Source organism: Nannobrachium achirus, assembly GCF_963921795.1.
Source record: "Nannobrachium achirus genome assembly, chromosome: 10".
NCBI lineage: Eukaryota > Metazoa > Chordata > Actinopteri > Myctophiformes > Myctophidae > Nannobrachium > Nannobrachium achirus.
The window spans coordinates 30269628-30290177 of NC_137819.1; the positions used below are offsets into that span (position 1 = coordinate 30269628).

General features: G+C 42.7%; 2 protein-coding genes across 5 annotated transcripts in view; one reads left to right on the forward strand and one right to left on the reverse strand.

Annotated features, from left to right (window-relative positions):
* Window positions 1–1541: 1541 nt before the first annotated feature.
* Window positions 1542–7607, forward strand: cyp51 (cytochrome P450, family 51). Its single transcript, XM_080735732.1, has 9 exons — window positions 1542–1640; window positions 1869–2045; window positions 2141–2267; window positions 2590–2764; window positions 3136–3255; window positions 3738–3933; window positions 4218–4313; window positions 5648–5816; window positions 6048–7607. Exons 2-9 carry the CDS (start codon window positions 1893–1895, stop codon window positions 6260–6262), a joined length of 1251 nt encoding a protein of 416 aa, XP_080591858.1. The 5' UTR covers window positions 1542–1640; window positions 1869–1892; the 3' UTR covers window positions 6263–7607.
* A 311-nt stretch (window positions 7608–7918) lies between these two features.
* The window catches only part of akap9 (A kinase (PRKA) anchor protein 9), a 102043-nt gene continuing 89411 nt past the window's right edge, over window positions 7919–20550 (reverse strand). For 3 of the 4 annotated variants that reach the window (XM_080734459.1, XM_080734458.1, XM_080734456.1), the window contains 12 exons: window positions 19355–19505; window positions 18486–18836; window positions 16147–16449; window positions 15338–15570; window positions 14373–14475; window positions 13660–13854; window positions 12842–13042; window positions 12039–12271; window positions 10603–10697; window positions 9847–10000; window positions 9186–9316; window positions 7919–8425 (listed from right to left, as the gene is read on the reverse strand). In XM_080734459.1, coding sequence (XP_080590585.1) covers window positions 8382–8425; window positions 9186–9316; window positions 9847–10000; window positions 10603–10697; window positions 12039–12271; window positions 12842–13042; window positions 13660–13854; window positions 14373–14475; window positions 15338–15570; window positions 16147–16449; window positions 18486–18836; window positions 19355–19505 — 2194 coding nt within the window. In that variant the 3' untranslated portion in view covers window positions 7919–8381. The remainder of the gene's footprint in view (window positions 8426–9185; window positions 9317–9846; window positions 10001–10602; window positions 10698–12038; window positions 12272–12841; window positions 13043–13659; window positions 13855–14372; window positions 14476–15337; window positions 15571–16146; window positions 16450–18485; window positions 18837–19354; window positions 19506–20550) is intronic. The other variant, XM_080734457.1, reaches the window with a different exon arrangement.

Consider the following 20550-nt stretch of genomic DNA (forward strand, 5'->3'; position numbering starts at 1 on the left):
ACAATTAAGCGTCGTTTTTTGCCGATTACGTCGGCATGGTAAGGCGGATCGGAACGAAAGGTAATAGAACACCATTCCCGGCCGAGCCGCACATTTTGATGTATATATTGCGCGAGTGGCGTAAATGGTGCGGCACTAGTTACGCGCCGAAGTCAGGCTACATACACACAGACAGACAGACAGACAGACACACACACACACACACACACACACACACACACACACAGACCCACACAGCCACGTATAGGGAGCCTGTGTTTCACACAGCTCCAAAAAGTCATTTTGGGTGAACTACTCCTTTAATGTAACCTGATAGAATTTCTGTGTGTGTGTGTGTGTGTGTGTGTGTGTGTGTGTGTGTGTGTGTGTGTGTGTGTGTGTGTGTGAGAAAGAGAGAGAAAATGTTCATTGTTCATATATCTCATGCATTTTATATGCTATGCATAAAATACACCATTTACCATAAACATGTAGCATTTCTCACCCAAATCAAATTCAATATAAACATGATATTAATATGCAAGCCAGAGTCCCCTGAATCCTCATCACAAAAAGGAAAATATAATCTGAAGACTATGATTCTTTGGAATTTTCTATAATTCACTTATTTTTATTTATTTATTTATTATAAGAATCGTTTTTCCTCCACCAATATCTGAAAGAACAAGGGAGCAAGCTAATTGGGGAAGTTGGACACAGATTCACAAAAACTTGAAACGAATGTATTCTTCTGCAAACACTTAAGGGTACATAAGGTGCATAAATTCATAGCTAGGGGCCTACTAGGCCTAGGACAGGTCTGGTGGTATGGGCCGCATCCATGGTGTAGTCACAATACAAGCTAGCCTATGGACCATGACATGGAGTGACATCATATAGCCAGACATGGGTTCAGGTAGAGGCGGCCAATCATACTGCAAAACGGGATGGACACGAAGACAGCAGCCAATAGAAAGCCTCGCTTGGTCAGGCGGGGGCAGGACTAAGTATTGACAGGTAGCCTACCACAGGCTGGAGGAAATATTACCCAAAGCTTCTTCATTGTCATTTTAACTGTACTTTTGCATGATAGTGCATGTGTTGCTGTTGCAAACAATGACAATCGCTTTGAAGAACTGAAGTTATTCCAAGGTCTCTGCGCTGGGAGAAGCAGGGAGCATCGTCTATGCGGGGAAAAAACAACGGATTAACCATATTTCTTATTGTCTAGAAGTGAAATTTTGCTTGCCGGTATTTTTGTTGGGGTAAAATATCAAAACAAGTGACTTCCAATGGCGCTGCCTTTATATCAGATCAGCAGCAGGCTGCTTGAAGACACCGTCGGGAAAGTGAGCGACAATTTGACATCAGTGGTCCTGGCAGCCTCCGTGATTACTCTGACAATAGGATATGTATCTAAACTGTTACTGAAACAGTCCTGTGATACAGATCTGGTAAGTTAATACAACATACAGTGTACACAAAATAGCCTATACATGTTTATATATGAATTATTAACCAGTGAAATGTATTCACCTTGTGTCTTGTCTTTGTTTCTATAGAAAGCTCCTCCATACATCCCTTCTTACATTCCATTCCTGGGACATGCCATTGCATTTGGGAAAAGCCCCATTGAATTTCTTGAACAGGCATATGATAAAGTAAGTGATTAAAGTTGAGTGCGTTCAAAGGCATGCATAACTGAACCTATTATTGGGTGATATTGTAAAGTAGCCTAATATGATCTATATACTCCTCCCCTCACAATTGAAGCTTTCTGTAAGATAGACAGTATGCCTAAAATTCTCTCTACATTCTCTCCCTTTCTATTTACTCTGCCTGAAAAGTTTGATGATCTTAAACCTGATTTCTTTGCGTTCTGTTCACAGTATGGGCCTGTATTTAGTTTTACAATGGTGGGCAGCACTTTCACCTACCTGCTGGGCAGTGAAGCAGCTGCACTGATGTTCAACAGCAAGAATGAAGACCTCAATGCTGAAGACGTCTACTCTAGACTGACCACTCCAGTCTTCGGCAAGGGGGTCGCCTACGACGTACCAAACCCTGTGAGTCAAGTATAGCTGGTAAAATCGCGGCAAGTTGAATAACTAACCAGGAGAAAACGATTCTATCCTCATTTGCTACATTATACATTTGGCAGATCTTCCTGGAACAGAAGAAGATGTTGAAAACCGGGCTGAACATCGCTCATTTCAAACAACATGTCAAGGTCATCGAGGATGAGACCATCGAGTACTTTAAAAGATGGGGAGACAGTGGAGAGAAAAGTAAGCTCGTCTCTGATCTAATCATCCCTTCCAATTGATAAGCAACACCATCATATGAAGATATATACATTATGCTTTAGATTAAAGCGGTGAATTTTGCATATAATTGATAGCTTTATAAAATAATCGATTCATAATCAATCCCTTTAGGCATGTCATTATAGGAAATGTTTAAAGAAATATCAAAAATATATGATCTGACTGTTGTGAGTGGCTTTTTAACTAATGTTAATTGATTTGTTTACAAAAACTTATAATAGATATTTTCAGCCCTATAAAGAATGGCCTTTCTTAATTTCCCCATGTCTCTCCTTTTCATCAGACTTGTTTGAGGCCTTGGCTGAGCTGATCATCTTGACAGCCAGTGCTTGTCTCCACGGGCAGGAGATCCGCAGCATGCTGGATGAGCACGTGGCCCAGCTCTATGCCGACTTGGACGGAGGGTTCAGCCACGAGGCCTGGCTTCTACCTGGCTGGCTGCCCCTGCCCAGCTTCAGGTAGGACAGTGGTTCGCAAACGTTTTTATTTCAAGGACCGCCAGTTAGCCACACATTAGTCCACGGACTCCCAGACCAATGAGGGTCGACGTGGATCCTAACTTATCAATCATTTACCTGGGGACCCCCTGGAACCCCTTCAAAGGACCCCTTGAGAGAACCGATAAGGGCAAGTGACAGAGGTTCATTCACTCTTCCCTCACACAGAGGACAAAGTCGACAAAGAAATATGTATAACATTATTATATAAAATTAAGTATTTGAAGTCAGAAAAGCATACTTTCCATTGTCTTTGAGAGAGCTAACAGTCTGTTTTACAACTAAGAACAAAAACAAACAAAATGGTAAAATGCACTTGTCTCTCTTGACAGGAAGAGGGACAGAGCTCACAGAGAGATCAAGAATATCTTCTTCAAGGTGATTCAGAAACGCAGGAAGTCCGAAGAGAAAGTGGATGACATCCTGCAAACTCTTATTGATGCCAGATACAAGTAAGAGGACATGAATCATTTAGTATTTGCTTGAAATACTTCAGATTGACTGCACAGTTTCTAGGCTCTAGTTTGCTGCTCAATTTTCATTCTATCTCTCAACACCGTACATAGTATAGTCAACTCACTACACTAGCAATAGTGAAAACCCAGTTAGCGAAATTGTTGCAGTTTCTTTTATAATGTCTCGACACTGTCAGCATACGGTAATCAACCAATAAAAGCTGACATGCCAAACAGAATGGAAAGAAATATCATGTTCGGATTTGGTTCACTGTCAAAACATCGCATAAAAGTGCCTTTAAGTGTGTACTGCGGTGCCTCTTGAAATGATCAACCAGGAAGGATGTTTTAATCTGACAGCTATGTGAACTGTAAACACTTAAAGGGGTCACATATTTTTTTGTGGCTTTTTCATGTTTCCTGACCTCATAACACAATGGTTTTAGGGAATCATATATCCGCATTTGTTCTCTTTTCAGAACTGGACAGGCCCTGACCGACGGTGAGATAGCAGGGATGCTGATTGGTCTCCTGCTGGCTGGCCAACACACCTCCTCCACCACCAGCTCCTGGATGGGCTTCTACCTGGCCAAGAACAAGGACCTCCAGGACCGCTGCTATGCTGAGCAGAAGGCCGCCTGCGGAGAGGACCTGCCTGCTCTGGAGCTGGACCAGGTACGGTTATGTCAATGTCTAAACTAAAGGGAAACTTCACCAATGTTTGACATACAGTAAATTCTGTATGCCTGACGATGTGATTGTTTAGTGACATCTACATTTTGTGGAGAAATATTTCATTGCCACACTACATTATGTTGTTTGACACGTGTCGCTCCAAGCATAAATTGGCCTTTGATAGATAAACAATCCTTTCTCTGCATGATTGTGTGGCATATTGGAAAGTAGTGCAAAGTACTTGCTTACGCACTCCTAACAATGTTGATTGTTGTCCTCCTCAGCTGAAGGACCTCAACTTGCTGGACCGCTGTTTGAAGGAGACACTGCGGTTGCGACCACCCATCATGACCATGATGAGAATGGCCCGCTCAACTCAGGTAAGCAATGACTCGCTATGTGCCATGTTGAAATTTGTAACCACTTGCCGCAGAATCCCCAAAACTGTGGTTGCAACATTCTAATACTAGTAATTCCAAATCAAGGCGAGATTTGGTGATTCCATAGCTTGTCAACCGATTATATTATATTGTGTACCGTATTTTCCGGACTATAGGGCGCACCGGACTATAAGGCGCACTCTCAATGAATGGTCTACAGTATTTTCGAACTGTTTTCATATATAAGGCGCACCGGACTATAAGGCGCACATAATAGACGCTACCATTGCGTTATGCATCCAACAGATGGAGCTGTGCTAAAGGGAATGTCAATGTCAATGAATGATCCATATATAAGGCGCACTGGACTATAAGGCGCACTGTAGTTTTTTGAGAAAAGTAAAGGCTTTTAAGTGCGCCTTATAGTCCGGAAAATACGGGTATGTAAATTGTAGGCTCTTATATAAAAACATTAAATAGCTATACCCTCTCCCTCGCTTGCTCTTGTTTGCTCGCTCTTTTCTTCTCTCTCCGTCTCTCTCAGACTGAAAGTGTGTGTGTAGCCTACATGTGAGATCAGAAAATGTGTTGCGTTGCGTTGCTTGCGATTCAAGTTGAATCTCTTGCAAATCAATCAGCCGACCTGCAACAGACGGTCACGATTATTCTCTGCAACGCTCCAAAAACTAGGTTTTAGGGGCTGTTGTTACTGATACCTGTTGTTCCTTTACATTAGTAATACTCATGCAGTAGGTCACTTGGATGGACTCAGATTACAATTCATCACCTGTTGTTCCCCTTTTTGTTTGGCCATGAGACTCATGAATAACTGAATTTAGTGAATGGAAGAAAATATACAGACTACAGTACACTGTATATAGATTCAAAGGCTGTTATTTAGCAGATTCAGTCTTTGCCGTTTATTCATTTTCTACATCTGATTTTCATGACTCAATTTGACATTAATTAAACATGATTAAAAAACGATTCATTGTTAACATTTTCCCCTTTTGGCTTATTGTGTATATTACAGTGGTTTTCAAAGTAGGGTCCCTCAGGGTTCCTTGGGGGGGTTCCAATTTCTACCAAATGGACTCTTACAGGTCCGGAACTCTCAAGAGATATGGGGGTCCTTGAAATTAAAATATTTGAGAACCACTGATGTACAGTAGAAGCCCATTTTCGTTAACACCACAGCTTTAGCCATTAAAAGTATACTGTGCATTGGCATAATGATGGTATCACTTGTCGAAAAGAAGTAAAAACATGAGGCGATCGTGTGCCTATAGCCACTTTAAAATGACCACGTCTCCCGCTGTGTTTTGCCCATGCAGACTGCGTCAGGTTACACCATCCCTGTGGGCCACCAGGTGTGCGTGTCCCCCACGGTCAACCACCGTCTGCACGACACCTGGAACGAGAGGATGGAGTTCAACCCCGACCGCTACCTCAACGACAACCCTGCTGCCGGGGAGAAGTTTGCCTACGTGCCTTTTGGAGCTGGTGAGATCAATTAATTCTAAAACTACGAGGGTCGCATTTCATAGAATGTTCACCTTTTATGCCCCACAATAGACACTAGATTCATAGGGTTAAGAATAAACTGGTATGTCAGTATGTGAGACAGTAGCTGGGAAAACACTAAGCCGTCTTGCAGCCAGGCAGATCAATTCTGTCCTTTAAATAATAATAAATATGATACTAATATTTTATTTCTGATCCTCCACCTTGTAGGCCGACACCGCTGCATCGGGGAGAACTTTGCCTACGTCCAAATCAAAACCATCTGGTCGATCATGCTGCGCAAGTACGAATTCGACTTGGTGGACGGCTGGTTCCCCACGATAAACTACACAACAATGATACACACCCCAAACAACCCTGTTATCAGATACAAGCTGAGGCAACAACAGCCGGAGGTGGAGACAGCTGGAGCTGTCGAAGAATAGTGACACAAGGATCTTTCTGCTTGTTTTCAGAAAGAGAAAACTCTTAATGGGACTTGAACATTCAGATGATTTAGATCAGGGGTGTCAAACTCATATTAGGTGCGTCGCGGGCCAGATTGGCTGAAATGCGACTTTGTGGGCCTGATGACTTTTTGACCGTGCATGTGTACCGTGCATGCTCCCAATGCTGAAAGGCACAAATGGCCACAACATGGTTAAACAAAAACAAAAAAATGGTGGGTAACTTTCTTAGACTACTTATTTCATATTTATTTTTCATTATGGTTCTAATCAGAAGCCTGATTGTCTATAAACATACTGAAACCTTTCTTTTGAGGTTTGGTTTACTATTGATTTTGCATAAGAAATATGAAAATTCCAAGTAGAAGCCAGATCACACATACCCAAACGTGTAGCCTACAGTTTAATTCAGAAGATAGAAGAAATGAATGCCCCCATGCTCATGGAAACGTTCTTAGTAACTGATGGAATCTTAATCATGCTAAGCACATTTCATGAATGAGGTTGAAACCTCACCCAACCCCACCTCTGTAGAGATGTATTTGAATCTTAGCCCATACAGAGCAATACATGCAAAATAAAAGCCATAATTTTGCGAGATTTGCTCAGTCAAGGTAGCCTTGAAAGAAACTGGAGAAACATGCACAATTGCTTTGTAGCCTACCTAGATTCACCAATAAGTGGCGGGATATAATAAGGGTGCTCATGTGGGAAATGTCAGCAACAGTACTGACTGCCTATAAAACAATATTGATCATGAATAGTCCAACATCCACACAAAGCCTAATTTAAATTGTTTTTGCACTGCCCCTCAACCAGCAGATTTCAATGTGGCAGTGTTTACACTCAGTGAGTTGTTAGCTGCTGCCTCCATTGTTTTCAATTGTTGTCAATGCACATACAATGGCAGCTTCGACAGCATGGCAGTGGCAAGTGGAAGCGCACTGCTGCAACAGATCGATAATAACTGGACATCATCTAGCAGGCCAGCTTCTCGGGCCAGTAGTTTGACACCCCAGATGTAGATGAATGTGCTGCATCCTGTCTAGATGTGAACACTTCTCAAAAGTTTATGGCATTTTTGCTTCATTTTGTCCAATCTGAAGTTTTATCCTATTTTTTTCATGCTTCAATACGAGGCCTGAAATATCCACACACTAGATCAATACTGGAGGTGGATAGACTACTGAGAGTACATTATGTCACTGGTATTGATATTCACAATGTGAATCCTTTTTAGAAATGGAAATGTGTAGAGCGTAGATTTGACCTGATGCAGTGCCTTGCTGGTGGAGAAACACCTCTGGTGATTGAATCAAGAGTTGGAAGCCATGGCCCTTATACTGCATAATTGTTTTTGTTGATGGGGTAGTTGTTTGCTTTATTATTTACATTGGTGGTGTTGCACGGTCAATGTCACAACCATTAATTTGTTTAACAATATTTGTTTCCATCCATACTTTCCTTCATTAAGTTGACTTTGTTATTGTTAGACAAAACTGACTTCACTGTGGAGTAAGTTGAATAAAGAAAATATTCTTTGTTGCTTAAATCTGAGAGAAATAAAAAATATATATACACTTTCAAATATTATAGTCATCTTTATTTCAGTTTTTTGACAAAATACCCAGAAAATTCAAAGAGGCTACCCGTTACAAAAATACGTTCTCTACAAATGTCCTCTGTAGTCTGTCTGAGAAACCGGGCTAAACAAAACACAGTGTAGTGAATAATATCCAGTAGCAGCCTCCTTATGAATGAAGCCAAACATTCTCTACATAAAGTTCCACCCATACAACAACACATACACAGTATAAATTAATTAAGGTTTTTTTAAATTAGCATTTGACAAATATATACGATTGCTGCTCATCCACAACAAAGAGGCAGATAAAATTACAAACATAGCTGTTTTCGAGTGCTGGCTACAAAAGCCTGATTATGAGATGTCATACATTAAAACAAAAAAAGGAAGGGGGGTTTGGTCCACATGGAATATATTGTCCACACCATAATGATACAAAACAGCAGAGCGCTCAGCACAAGAAAAGGCAACCGAGAGTTTCTTCAAGCCAGTTCCAAAGTAACGTAGAAACGCCTATCTTCTCAAGCCAAAGTGCAATTGAGTATATGAGGAAGACCCTGTGGAGAAATGGAGAGAATACAAATTAAGAACACAACCCCATCTCCTCCATTAAAGACAGATAATGTATAAGTATGTTATAAGTCTGTGTTTTAAATTTGCCCTGCCCCATTTTCACATAATCAAATTTGATGTCAGGAGTGGAAGGAGATCTCTACCCTATAAACAAATACAAATTTAGATTTTCTCTTTTTCTAGAATTTGTGCTTTATTTTGATATCAACAGTGAGAGAGAGACAGGAAAGGCAGACAGCCAGCAGGGGAATGACACACAGTAATATGCTGCTTAACCATTTGTATCAGGTCGCAAGGAATGTTATTCATTAATATATATTTAGCTTTAGCAGTATTAAGGCTTTCAGAACATTGCAAACAAAGTTAGCTTTGAATGCTGTACATTTATATGCCATCATCGTACCCAGTACAATCAATACTGTAAGTACAACAAGCAACTTCCTCCACTCGTGATATCATGACCCTTCAATTCCATTCTGCTACCTGTACAGCCACCTATTCAGAACGTAATCAGAAAGTAATTTCCATATAATGATATAAGAAAAAGGAACTGAAATTGATGTCTAGATAATATATGGCATAGTATGTACACTAAATATTACGTTCTTTTTGTTGCACTACCAATCCCTTATGATAAAACCAATTTAAAAAACCGTGTAGTTAAACCAATTAAAAAAAAAACACACGTATTCATTCATTGGAAATAATAATTCTGCACACACTAACAACGTCTCACACACTCACCTGACGTGACGCTTCCCAGCCTCCTCTGCAGGGCCTCCAGTCTGGAGATGTAGTCGGTCAGTGCTCGGTCCGGGTCGTAGTTCTGTATGTGGGAGCAGCTCAAAGCACCAGCGTCCACCGCCAAGTGATATCTGTTCAACACAACAACAAATTACACCTTTAAGCCCGATTCATACTTCGGCACACAAAGTGTTGCATGTTGAAAATAGCTGAACAACAAACTATTTTCAGCACGCGACACAATCGTGGAATGAAGTATTAATTGGGCCTTACTTACAGTAAGTTAAAATGGACGTCCTTTTTAGGTTACTGTATACTGTATGTCTTCCCTTTGATTTTCCAAGAAAAATCAAATAGCTTATTGGACATTTGTTTGCATGCATCTCTTTATTTTTCACTTAAAACTCCCACAAACCTCTATTCACCGTGTCAGGTTTATTAAAATGATTTAAATAAATGTTCATGAAACGCTTGAGAAAACTGCTGTAACGGGTCAATCACAATTGAAGAATGTGCTGTGCATCTTTTCTGAGCTACATGTCCAGGGCAGGCATTATGGTATGAATGCTATAAACCCTTACAGGGGCCAATTTGGTTCCATCTAATACTCTCTGAGTCAAACTAACACTCACTGATTTGACAGTGTGGTGAGCAGCTGTACCTGTGCTGTGAGGACGAAACGGCAGATCTGGGAGACTCTCGTCCACTACGCCCCCTGCTGCTGCTGCTGCAGCCTCCCCCTCCTCCACTTCTGTCCCGATAAACATCCACACTCCCTGGGTGGAGATGATAAGGCGACTCCCTCGTCTCCGTGCCTGGGAAGGAACCACCAAGAAATGAAGAGATCAGCCTTTGTTTAAAGGAGTAGTTCACCCCCAAAATGATTAGTCACGCCATGGAGAGTAGAGTTCAATAATATTTTTAGTTTTTTGTCGCATTCCTAAGACAAAAATGTGATAACAATAAATTTACGCCCATTCGTTCCGGATGGTGACCCGTTTCGAAACGGGTCACCATCCGGAATCAATGGGGGGTAAATTTACTCGAATCAAATTTTTGTCTTAGGAATGTGATAAAAACCCAAAAATATTATTGAACTCTACTCTCCATGGCATGAGTAATCAATAGAAAAAAAGTCATTTTGGGGGTGAACTACTCCTTTAACACCATGAGCCATATTCTGGGCATGTCGCAACAGGCGAAAATAGGCAAACATTTGGCGAACATAGCAGATTTAGCAGGTGTAGAGGGAAAAAAAAGATGGGACCAAAGTACAGACGCCAGTCTGATGTATGTATAGGGTTTAAGTAGTTAAGTATACGTTCACGTAACGGTCTCCTACACGAGAGCATAGACATTTTTTTCCACTGTACTTGTAGTGTCTGTATGACTTGATTAGAGCTTTCCTAAAAAGTACCTATTGTCTGTCCGACGCCATTCTTCTTGATGCTGGGGGAGGTCAAGGTGCCCGTCCCTGTTGCTTTGTGCCATCGCTTAACCAGAAAACGCATCCTGAAAGGCAAGGTAAATGTTTTTGTATAGCACATTTCATACACAAATGCGTTAAGTATAGAACAAAATGAAAGTGAATAAAAAAAGTTATTCCAAACTTGTTGTGTTTCACAATACAAGACAATATTATAATAATACAAATTTGAAAAGTGCTTTACATACTGTACACAAGAGGAATGAAAAGCAAACAAGCAATTTAAACAAATTCAAGAAAAATACAGAGTACAGAGTTTTATAAAAGGCAGAGGAGAACATAAAGGTTTTGAGCCTGGATTTAAAAGTAGTCAAGAATCAGGAAAAGTCTCAGATCTTCTGGATGTTTTTCCAACTACATTATGTACAACACAACTAAATGCTGCCTCACCATGTCTAGTTTTAAGTTAGCAGACCGATCCCAGATGACCTGAGATTGGTGGGACAGAGACTACATTTTGATGAGATGACAATGACAATAAGGCCCCGTATATACGGCAACACTCTGTAGAGAAAACGGCGAGGTCCTGGGATATCGCCGTTGCATTTTGCCTTTTATCAAGCGTTCATATGCAGCTGAAATGATGTAGTGTCCATGTCACCGTGTGAGCAACAGAAACGCAAGAAGCAACAACGCATGCTAGGCTTTTTCTCTCATACTAATACATATTAAATGCCCCCCTTAGCATTGTGGCTTGGTGACTGAGTGGTTAACAATTTGGTTTTACGAACCAAGTGCGCCGGGTTCGCGTCACGCTCGGCCACTTCTTTCCGCCATCGCAGACAACTTTTTTTTCCTGGCAATAAAGTTATTATTATTATTACATTATTCACTTGGTAACGACGCTGAGTCGGCTCATCGCCTCCGTCATGGATAATAATGTAATAATAATAATAACTTTATCACCAAAAAAAGAAGAAAAAAAAAGATTGTCCGCGGTGTATTAGTAGGAGAGAAAAAGCCTAGCATGCGTTGTTGCTTCTTGCGTTTCTGTTGCTCACACGGTGACGCAAGGGGAGAGAGGAGTCAGCTTTTCCACCCTACTCTGTGTTTCAAGATCGTTCCGTTTTTAACCCCCGAAAATGCCGTTGTCGTCTGAACGGAAGGCCTATCTGACTTTTCCTTTTGCGGAATTCTCGTTGACAAAACGCAGTGTGAACGGCGCCTTAGTTGATTAAGAATACTACAAAACTGGCTTTGCCTAAGAAGAATACATCTACGCACTGCTGCCATGTCCATTACTGTGCTTTTATCACCACTGAAAGCATAATGATATGCATAGTGGGAATAAAGACAATGCTTGCATGCTGACATCACAGCCCCTGCATTCCCTACCTGGAGACCCCACAGACCATATGTTCCCCTACCTGGAGAGGGCGATGGAGACCCGGACAGCAGAGCGGAAGCGTGTAAGGCCCCGGCGGCGCTGACTGAGGGACTCCAGGCTGGAAGATGACGGTCGGCCGCCCATCCGGGAGATTAGTGACAGCGTGGCCTCCTCACACTCCTGGAAGCCGCCCAGCAGTAATAGCAGGTACTTCTTCTGGTAGATCAGTGCCTTGCGGAAGCTCTCCGACCGCAGGTAATTCCCATACATCCTCTGGAGACAGGAGAAGAAAGAAGGGTGGAGGTGTATAGTGACACCATTGCAAGCAAGCTGTCTTTGCATTATGTTGCTATTTTTTAACTTTATTTACTACCCCTAAATGTTGAGGAGATGCTGTCTGAAGATACTGGCACTAAAGCAGTATTGGGTGCTGTCGTTTATGCATATTCAAACAGAAACCCTTCAGACACAAGGTGACCTCCTCAAACTGCACTTATTCATTTAACTCTCAGTTAAATTAAACACTAAATATATTGCAGTGTTCTAACTTCTATGTCAGTGATTCCCAAACAGTGGGTCAAGATACATTTGTGGGTTGTGGACCCATTTTTATGGGTTGCGACTCGCAAGTAAATATGCCTTTTGTTCCTCTTATTTGGAAAAATAACGAAATAATAATAATAATAGCTCACAATGCGTTGCGATGCGAGTTTGGGTCCCGGAAAGTCTCTTTTGGGTCATGACCAAAAAGTTTGGGAACCACTGTTCTATGTCATATCCAAACAATGAACTGTTTCTGAGGCACCTGCGGTCAATAACGTGTCAGTTCATCATGAAGCTAACCTTCAGAGCTGCGTTGTCAGCCTCGGGTCCAGTCATGTCTCTCAAGGCTTCGGTCCTGATCTCTCCCTTGAGGCGAGTCACTTGGGCCTGGGTCATTTGCAGAGACTTCTCCAGGCGCTCTCTCTCCCGGGACCATGCCTCTCGCTCCTGGGAGAGCAGGTTGCCTGCAGGGTCTTTGGTTGTCCCTCTCCTGCTGCCAGACTACAGGGGAGAAATATGGTTACTTAAGTCAGGTCTAATACGTTCAGCTTACCTGCCACTGAATACGAATAAATAGGGCTGGCCTGAATCGTTTTCTTTCTTGAAACGGTAAATTTAAATGTCACAAATTTCAATATTTTTCACGCAATTATTTAATCTTTCTGAATAGTTTATCTTGCAACTGCCTACAGTACCTAACATTTGTTAGAATTGATTGCTTCATTGATTGATTGATTTACAAAGAAAACAATTCACAAAATAACTCACAATTCAGGCCTTATTCAGTGGTGGAAATGGGCTTCCATGTGTACGTGGCACAGTGGCAGATGATACCCCAACTAGAAAATATCAGTATTGCTCCAAATGCAAATTTAAAGCCAACTATGTTCTCAGAGCTGTCTTTTATCAGGTGTAATAGAGATGTATTCTAGCTGTCCTAGGATCCTTGAGCTGTTTATATTCACATTTACATACTCCATTTACAAATGGGATTTACTTTTACTTACTCTGAGAGTCTGTGCTCAGATTCTGAGTCCATTAGGGACGTAAACAGCCCTCAGTCCAGATCTCAGAGCCACAGTATAACTAAACACAATGTGTGAGTGTGATCCACTTACGCTGTCTCCTGATCCCAGGCCAGCCTGGCGGTATCGTCGGAGCTCCTCCTCCAGGCGGAGGATCTGGTTCCGCAGGTCGTTCTTCTCTTCGGTCAGACGGCTGACGAAGCCCGTCAGCTCTGCATTCTGCCTCAGCAGACGCTCTGTCAGAGAGCTGGAGGCGCTGGAGGAGCCTCCAAGCTGGAGGCCTGTACCCTGGAGACACAAACACAGAGGATTAGCCACCAGACCTGGATATGAAACCATATCGTCGTTGTCGGGTGGAAACCTCGTATCTCCAAGTTTCAAATGTGGACGTTCTTTCGCAAAGTAAAGCCCTGCTTCATCATAGAAGGCCGTCGCACAAAAGTAGTGAAAACAGCAGATCTACAAGCACACAACGCCTCGCAGAGCGAGGCGTTGTGTGCTTGTAGATTGGCTGTTTTCACTAGTTTAAATCATTTTTAAAATGATAAATGCAAAATGAACGGTTTTGGACATACAAGGTTTTCACCCGATAACGACGATATGTATGAACCATAATTAGCAGCTGATTTAGGAAGTGAAGCTTTATTCTAAGATAATGATATCTCTATTAGTATAATTTGGTATTTGTGTAAAATTCAGTCAAAAATAGACCACAATGTCCATCAACAGAGAAGGTGGTTGAGTCACAGCACAAAAAATATATAAAGTAAAAATAACATAGATGAATGAAACATTTCAATCCTAACCTCAGGGGCAGAGAGCAACTCTGGGGACTGCTGCAGCATAGTGATGACATCATCAATGTTGGACCGCAACCAAGACAGGTCTTCGCTGTTCACCTCCGTTACTCTATATAAACAGTGTACACATAGCAGATTAGTCAGATTTCATATACCTTCTGCAAGCTGTAGCTTCTACACGTAGGGTTAGGGTTAGGGTTATCCTGCATAACATTTTCCAATAATTATGGGTGAACAAATGCAAAACAAATGCCAGTGTGCTCTTGAAACAAACAGATGTCAACATTTACACAATAAACATTATCTCAATGTTTTATCAGTCTCGTCAATTATGTCAGTGTTTCTCAACATGTGATGCTGGGACCACAAGGGATCCAAATGGACCCTTACGGGCCAGTAACTCTGAGAGTGTACACATGTACATTCTCCAGGAGATTAGGGGTCCAAATGGACGTACAGGTCTGTAACTCTGAGAGCGCACTCACCAAATGGATTTGGCTCCATTTGTACACTCTCAGAGTTAAATTAACGCTGAGCATTTCACAGTGTAGATCGGGGTCTTAAATATAAAAAAGCAAACCACGGTTCGAAGTGAAGTGGTGAATTTTTATTCTATGTGTTCTAGAGCTATGCAATCTGTGTTCTAGATCTATACATTCTGTGTTCTAGAGCTAAACCTTCTATGTGCTTTAGTTCTATATTTTTATGAATTCTGAATGAGTGAATGATTTTGTTTGGAGGGCCAAATTGGCATGTGAAGCTTGACCAATCCTCAATTGGTCAAGCATGCACGGGACATGTACGGGACAGACAAAATTGACCAAATTGACCAGGGCGACATGTACGGGACAGACAAAGCCACACTTTAGAAGCGGCTTTCACCGCTTCAAAAACAACTCATTACACACTCTAAGTTACATTTGGACCACTGGTGGTACACGGACCAGACTTAAATACAAATAAACCCCTACCTTCCAGTGGCCTGGCTGGCCATAGTGTGGATCTTGGAGGTAACAGTGTGCAGCTTGCCCAGGACCCTGTCAGTAGTGCACGCGGTGCTGACATGTGCTCCACCAGAGGCTGCTGTCCTGGTGGCCTCCAGGAGGCTGGCCGAGGCAGAGTGGAGCGTGGGAGCATCGCTGCTCTTCTGCTGGAGCACCCAGTCTTTAGTGCGGTCGGCGGAATCGCTGTGCCTGATGGCCTGCTGTTTAGACAACAAACACTGCATTATTAAACAGCGTTATAATGATCGATACTGAACATTGTTATTAATAGTTACTTGCGCTAGCAGGGCGCGCATGTACTGTGTTTGGTGCTGTCTGTATCCGGCTGACAGTACAAAGGCAGGGCCTTTGGCCAATGAGGGAGCAGCGTTCTCGGTGATATCACCACCAACAAGTGCGACCTGATATAAATAACAAGGCGCAAGCTGGCACTTGATGGAGTGCCAACTTGCCCACCCACATACATACAGACAGCACTCATCACCTTGCCTACCCTACCCTCTCTGCTGGTCGCACTTGTCATTTTCTTCAGAAAGTGACTATGAGTGCACAAGTTGAAAGTTAGCAACTCGACCAGTAAGTAGGTTAAGGTCAAAATCTCAATACAGCAAGAATAAAATGTATTTTCTAATTTAATTAGACAGCTATGCAAATTGCATAAAATATCCATGAAGTACATGATCGTATCAACACTGTAAATCCACTCCAGAGTGTTAATCTAACACTCCCAGAGTTAAATGAACACTGTTTCACTGTGCATGAGGGTTGACACTCACACTGTAGCCATCAACGTGATCCGGTCCACCCCCAGCACTCTCTCCCAGTCTCAGCTGTCCCAGCTGTGCCACTCTCTCCTCCAATCTCTCCTTCTCCTCCTCCAGACCCCTCCTCCTCTCCACCTCTCTCTCCAGCTGGGCCCGGGTCTCCTCCAGCCGTGTCTCCAGGCTCTGCAGCTGAGAGCGGGCCTCCTGCAGCGCCTCCTGGTCCCGTCTGGAGCTCTGAGCCGTCAGGCTCAGCTCCTCCTCTCGTCTCACCGCCTCCAGCTTCTGGGCCTCCACCTCGCCCAGGAGACGAACCACCTACAGTAGGGAGAGAACATCATCTTTAGTACCACAAAGTCAACAATACAGCAGGGGTATCTTCAAACTTTATTGACTCAGGGCACCCTCCTTTGATAACCTTTTCATCCATGGCACCCCTGAATTACACTGTTCATTTTTAGAATCTTACATCATATATTACGCGACGTAAATAGGCAAATCTTTCCACCTGAGATACGGTAGGCTATATAAATACCCGTTTCCATCTGAACTGACTGAAAATAACTTTATACTTGACGTTTAACCACTTGCGAGGAAAGGTTCACCAAAAATAGCCGATCTACAAGACGTGTTGTGAGCCTACTACAGTTTGTTTTTTTCAAACAAAAGCTTATTGATGATTAACGATAACAATCTGTTATCTTAGAGCGAATTGGGTGATTGTATGTAAATTATCACTTGTATCTCTCTCCTATACTAATCCATGTCAATCCAGTCCTTTGATAGCCAGTAACTAAAAAAAAAAAAGAAAAAAAGAAATCCACTAGGTGGCGATATTAGCCAACAAACCTGAGATGTACTTAACAGCAAGGAAGTGTTAATATTGGCAGATTTGGCACCAAAATGAACAGAATGAAGCATCTGAAAAGGGATACTTTGCCATCTCAAAACCATGTGCATTATCATCCATTTATTAGGGAATGCATGACAAATAACATTAATGTAAAAACAACATTACATTTAAAAATGACATACCGTGTGATGCAAGATTAATTCATGAAAAAAACATACTTCTGTGTGTGTGGCGTGCTGCACTCATAGGGAGAGAAACACAATGAAGTGCTGTTTAACTTGTGCAGTGTTTTAGGCTGGTTTAGGACCAGACTACTTCATCACAACAACAAATAAGTTGAGCTATGCTGCGCAATGCATGCCTACTATACTGAAAGGCAAGCCAGCTGCCAGGCTGTTTTGAAAACGCTAGCGTACAATAATAGATTCGCTTTTTTATAGGGGTGTCTGGCATTGGATCTCTCGGAATCTCGGAAATATTCCGATTTCGGAACACATTTCAGGGGTTACGGTACGGTACAGAGCAGTAACAAAAGAAAGAAACGCAGCGCGGCTTGGAATCTGACGAAAATGTTAGGGGGCCACCCGCGTTTAGTTTGGTTCTTTTTTTGGAACGGGTCAGAATCTAAAACAAATTTGCAGTAGGAGCGAGATCATTTAGCGACCTACAACCGGGTCGCGACGTGGTCGGTAGTTTTCAGCGACCGGGTCGCTAAATCACCGACCGCGCCGCTAAATCGACCGACCCGGTCGCTAAATCTACCGACCTGCCTGCAGTTTTAGGTCGGTAGATTTAGCGACCCGGTCGGAAGATTTTGCGCCCCAGTCGGTCGATTTAGCGACCCGGTCGCTCGCTTTAGCGACGCGGTCGGTGATTTAGCGACGCGGTCGGTGATTTAGCGACCCGGTCGGGAGGTTGCGTGGCAGGTTAGCCTAACTGAGGTAACGGTCGGGAGGTTGCGTGGCAGGTTAGCCTAACAGAGGTAAGGTTACTGAGGTTAGGTTTAGGGTTAGGGTTAGTAGGTCGGTGGAAGCGACCACCGGTCGGTGGATTTACCTACCCGGTCGCTGGATTAGCGTCCCAGTCGGTGGAATTAGCGTCCCGGTCGATGGAATTAGCGTCCCAGTCGGTCGATTTAGCGACCCGGTCGCTCACTTTAGTGCCGCGGTCGGTGATTTAGCGACCCGGTCGCTCCATTTAGCGACCCGGTCGCTCGCTTTAGTGCCGTGGTCGGTGATTTAGCGACCCGGTCGCTCCATTTAGCGACCCGGTCGCTCGATTTTGCGACCCGGTCGTTGAAAACTACCGACCACGTCGCGACCCGGTTGTAGGTCGCTAAATGATCTCGCCCTCTCTCCAAATTTGACCGGTCCATTTCGATTTCGGTAAATGTTATTGTTGTTAATGGAATTAGATGTCCCCAGACATATCGGATCTCTGATGGTTACACAAGACTATATTTGGAGCAGTGATGTAGTGATGTAATGTCAGCTCTCCTAACCTGTGTGTGCTTGTCATCCAGCTCCCTCTGCAGCCTCTCCAGCACCGTGCCCTCCTCTTGCACCTCCCGTCCTCTCCCGTTCTCCTCCGGCCCTGCGTCGGCAGAGGGAGCGCCATCTGAGGAGGCCCCTGTGCGCAGCTCCCTCTCTCTCCCCAGGGCGCACCTCATCTCCTGGGCCTTGGCCCGCTCCGTCTCCAGCTGCACCTGGAGCTCCTGCAGCCGTCGCTGGAGACCCAGGCGCTCCTGCTCCGTCTCCTGGGAGAGCCGGAAGGAGGCCTGGCGCTCCTGCTCCAGAGCCTCGGTCAGCTGGGCCACGCGGCTCTGCTCCTCTCCCAGGGTGATGTGGAGGTCCTTGGGGGGGACAAAAAGATGAGTTCATGCTTTCAGCGTTTACACTACAGGATGCCATCAACACACAGCAGTGGTGGAAAAGTATCAATGCTGCATTGTAGAAATTCTCTGTTACAAGTAAAAGTCTGGAATTCAAAATGTACTTGAGCAAAAGTACAAAACTATTAGTATCAAACTCAAAGTACTAAAAGTAGAAAGTACTCCTGAGCCATTATGCAGAAAGTTTTCAAATGTATAAAATGTATACAAACCTTTTGAAAATAGCAGATCTAGCTCACAATGTGTTGCATCGATTCGTGACAAATTGTGAGATTTTTATACATTTGAATGAGCACTTTCTACTTTTGGTGCAATAAGTAAATTTTGATGCCAATACTTTTGTACTTTTACTCAAGTAAATTTTTAATTTGGACTTTTACTTGTAACAGAGTATTTCTATATTGCAGCATTGATACTTTTACATGAGTAAAACACGTGAATACCTTATCCACCACTGACACTGAGAACAGAGTTCTTACCTCCAGCTGTTCTCGCTCGCCGTCCTCCTTCCTGCCCGTCCTGCACCTCTCCTTCTCCGTGCTCCACTGCAGCTCTCTGCTCTTCCTGTGCTCCTCTGACAGCTGGTCGGTGAGCGCGTGCACCTCAGAGGCCTTCTGGGACACCTCCGTTCTGTTGACAACGGGACATTATGCTTACTAGAGGCCGTTTTGACCAAACAAGTCATAAATAAATATATGTCAGAACTGAGGAAAGGAGCTTATTTTAAGAATATAATTCCTCGCAGGAGGACGAAACATAGTTAGAAACTGTAGACCTTTCTGGGGATAGTCAAATGTTAAACATGAACAACTATTCTTTTAATGTCTGTCTGAACTTATGTAAAAAGCTCTAATGTATTAGATCAGGGGTGTCGAACTCATCTTGGGGTGAGGGCCGCATTGGATGAAAGGCGACTTGATGAGGGCTGAACCAGTCGCGGATCGGATGTCATGCACACTCGCGCACATGTTCGCTCTGTTTTTCTTCCTGTCGTCTCAGCCACTGCTGTAGCTAGCAGTATAGCAGTATATCATTTTACAAATTGTGTTCATTATTAAGTAAAATAGCTACTTTCATTATTGGTATTACAGTTGCAGTTAGGTACGAGAGATGCTATTTGTTTAAAGGAGTAGTTCATCCCCAAAATGACTTTTTTTTCTTTGATTACTCACGCCATGGAGAATTGAGTTCAATAATATATTTTTATTTTATTTGTCGCATTACTAAGACAAAAATGTGATAATAGTACACTTCCCCCCATTGATTCCGGATGGGGACCCAAATGCATTTGGGTCCCCATCCGGAATCAATAGGCATGCATTTATTGTAATCAAATTTCTGTTTTAGGAATGAGTCTACATTGGCTCCATGGCATTTTGGGGGTGAACTACTCCTTTAAGAAGTGCCAATAAGAATAAACCATTTGATAATAGAATAATTCAATTCCTGATAGTCTCCAGAACGCTATAATTTGTAAATGGCTAAAAAAAATATTATTGATGCAGGACAATAATTATTTTTATTGTATTTTATAATAAAAAAAATAAAAGTAATGAACAATAATGGCATTCAGAAAATATCGGAATAATAAAACTTTTACATTTTTATTATTATTATATTTTTTAAATAAGTTATTTTTTTTACAACATTAATTTCCATGTCTAATATGTGCAAT

Bases quoted from the DNA above. Each gene is read 5' to 3' on its own strand.
- cyp51 (XM_080735732.1), top strand. From the start codon at position 1,893: ATGGTGGGCAGCACTTTCACCTACCTGCTGGGCAGTGAAGCAGCTGCA. The intron at 2,765-3,135 runs GTAGGACAGTGG...CTCTCTTGACAG, and splicing joins CTGCCCCTGCCCAGCTTCAG to GAAGAGGGACAGAGCTCACA. The intron at 3,934-4,217 runs GTACGGTTATGT...TGTCCTCCTCAG, and splicing joins CTGCTCTGGAGCTGGACCAG to CTGAAGGACCTCAACTTGCT.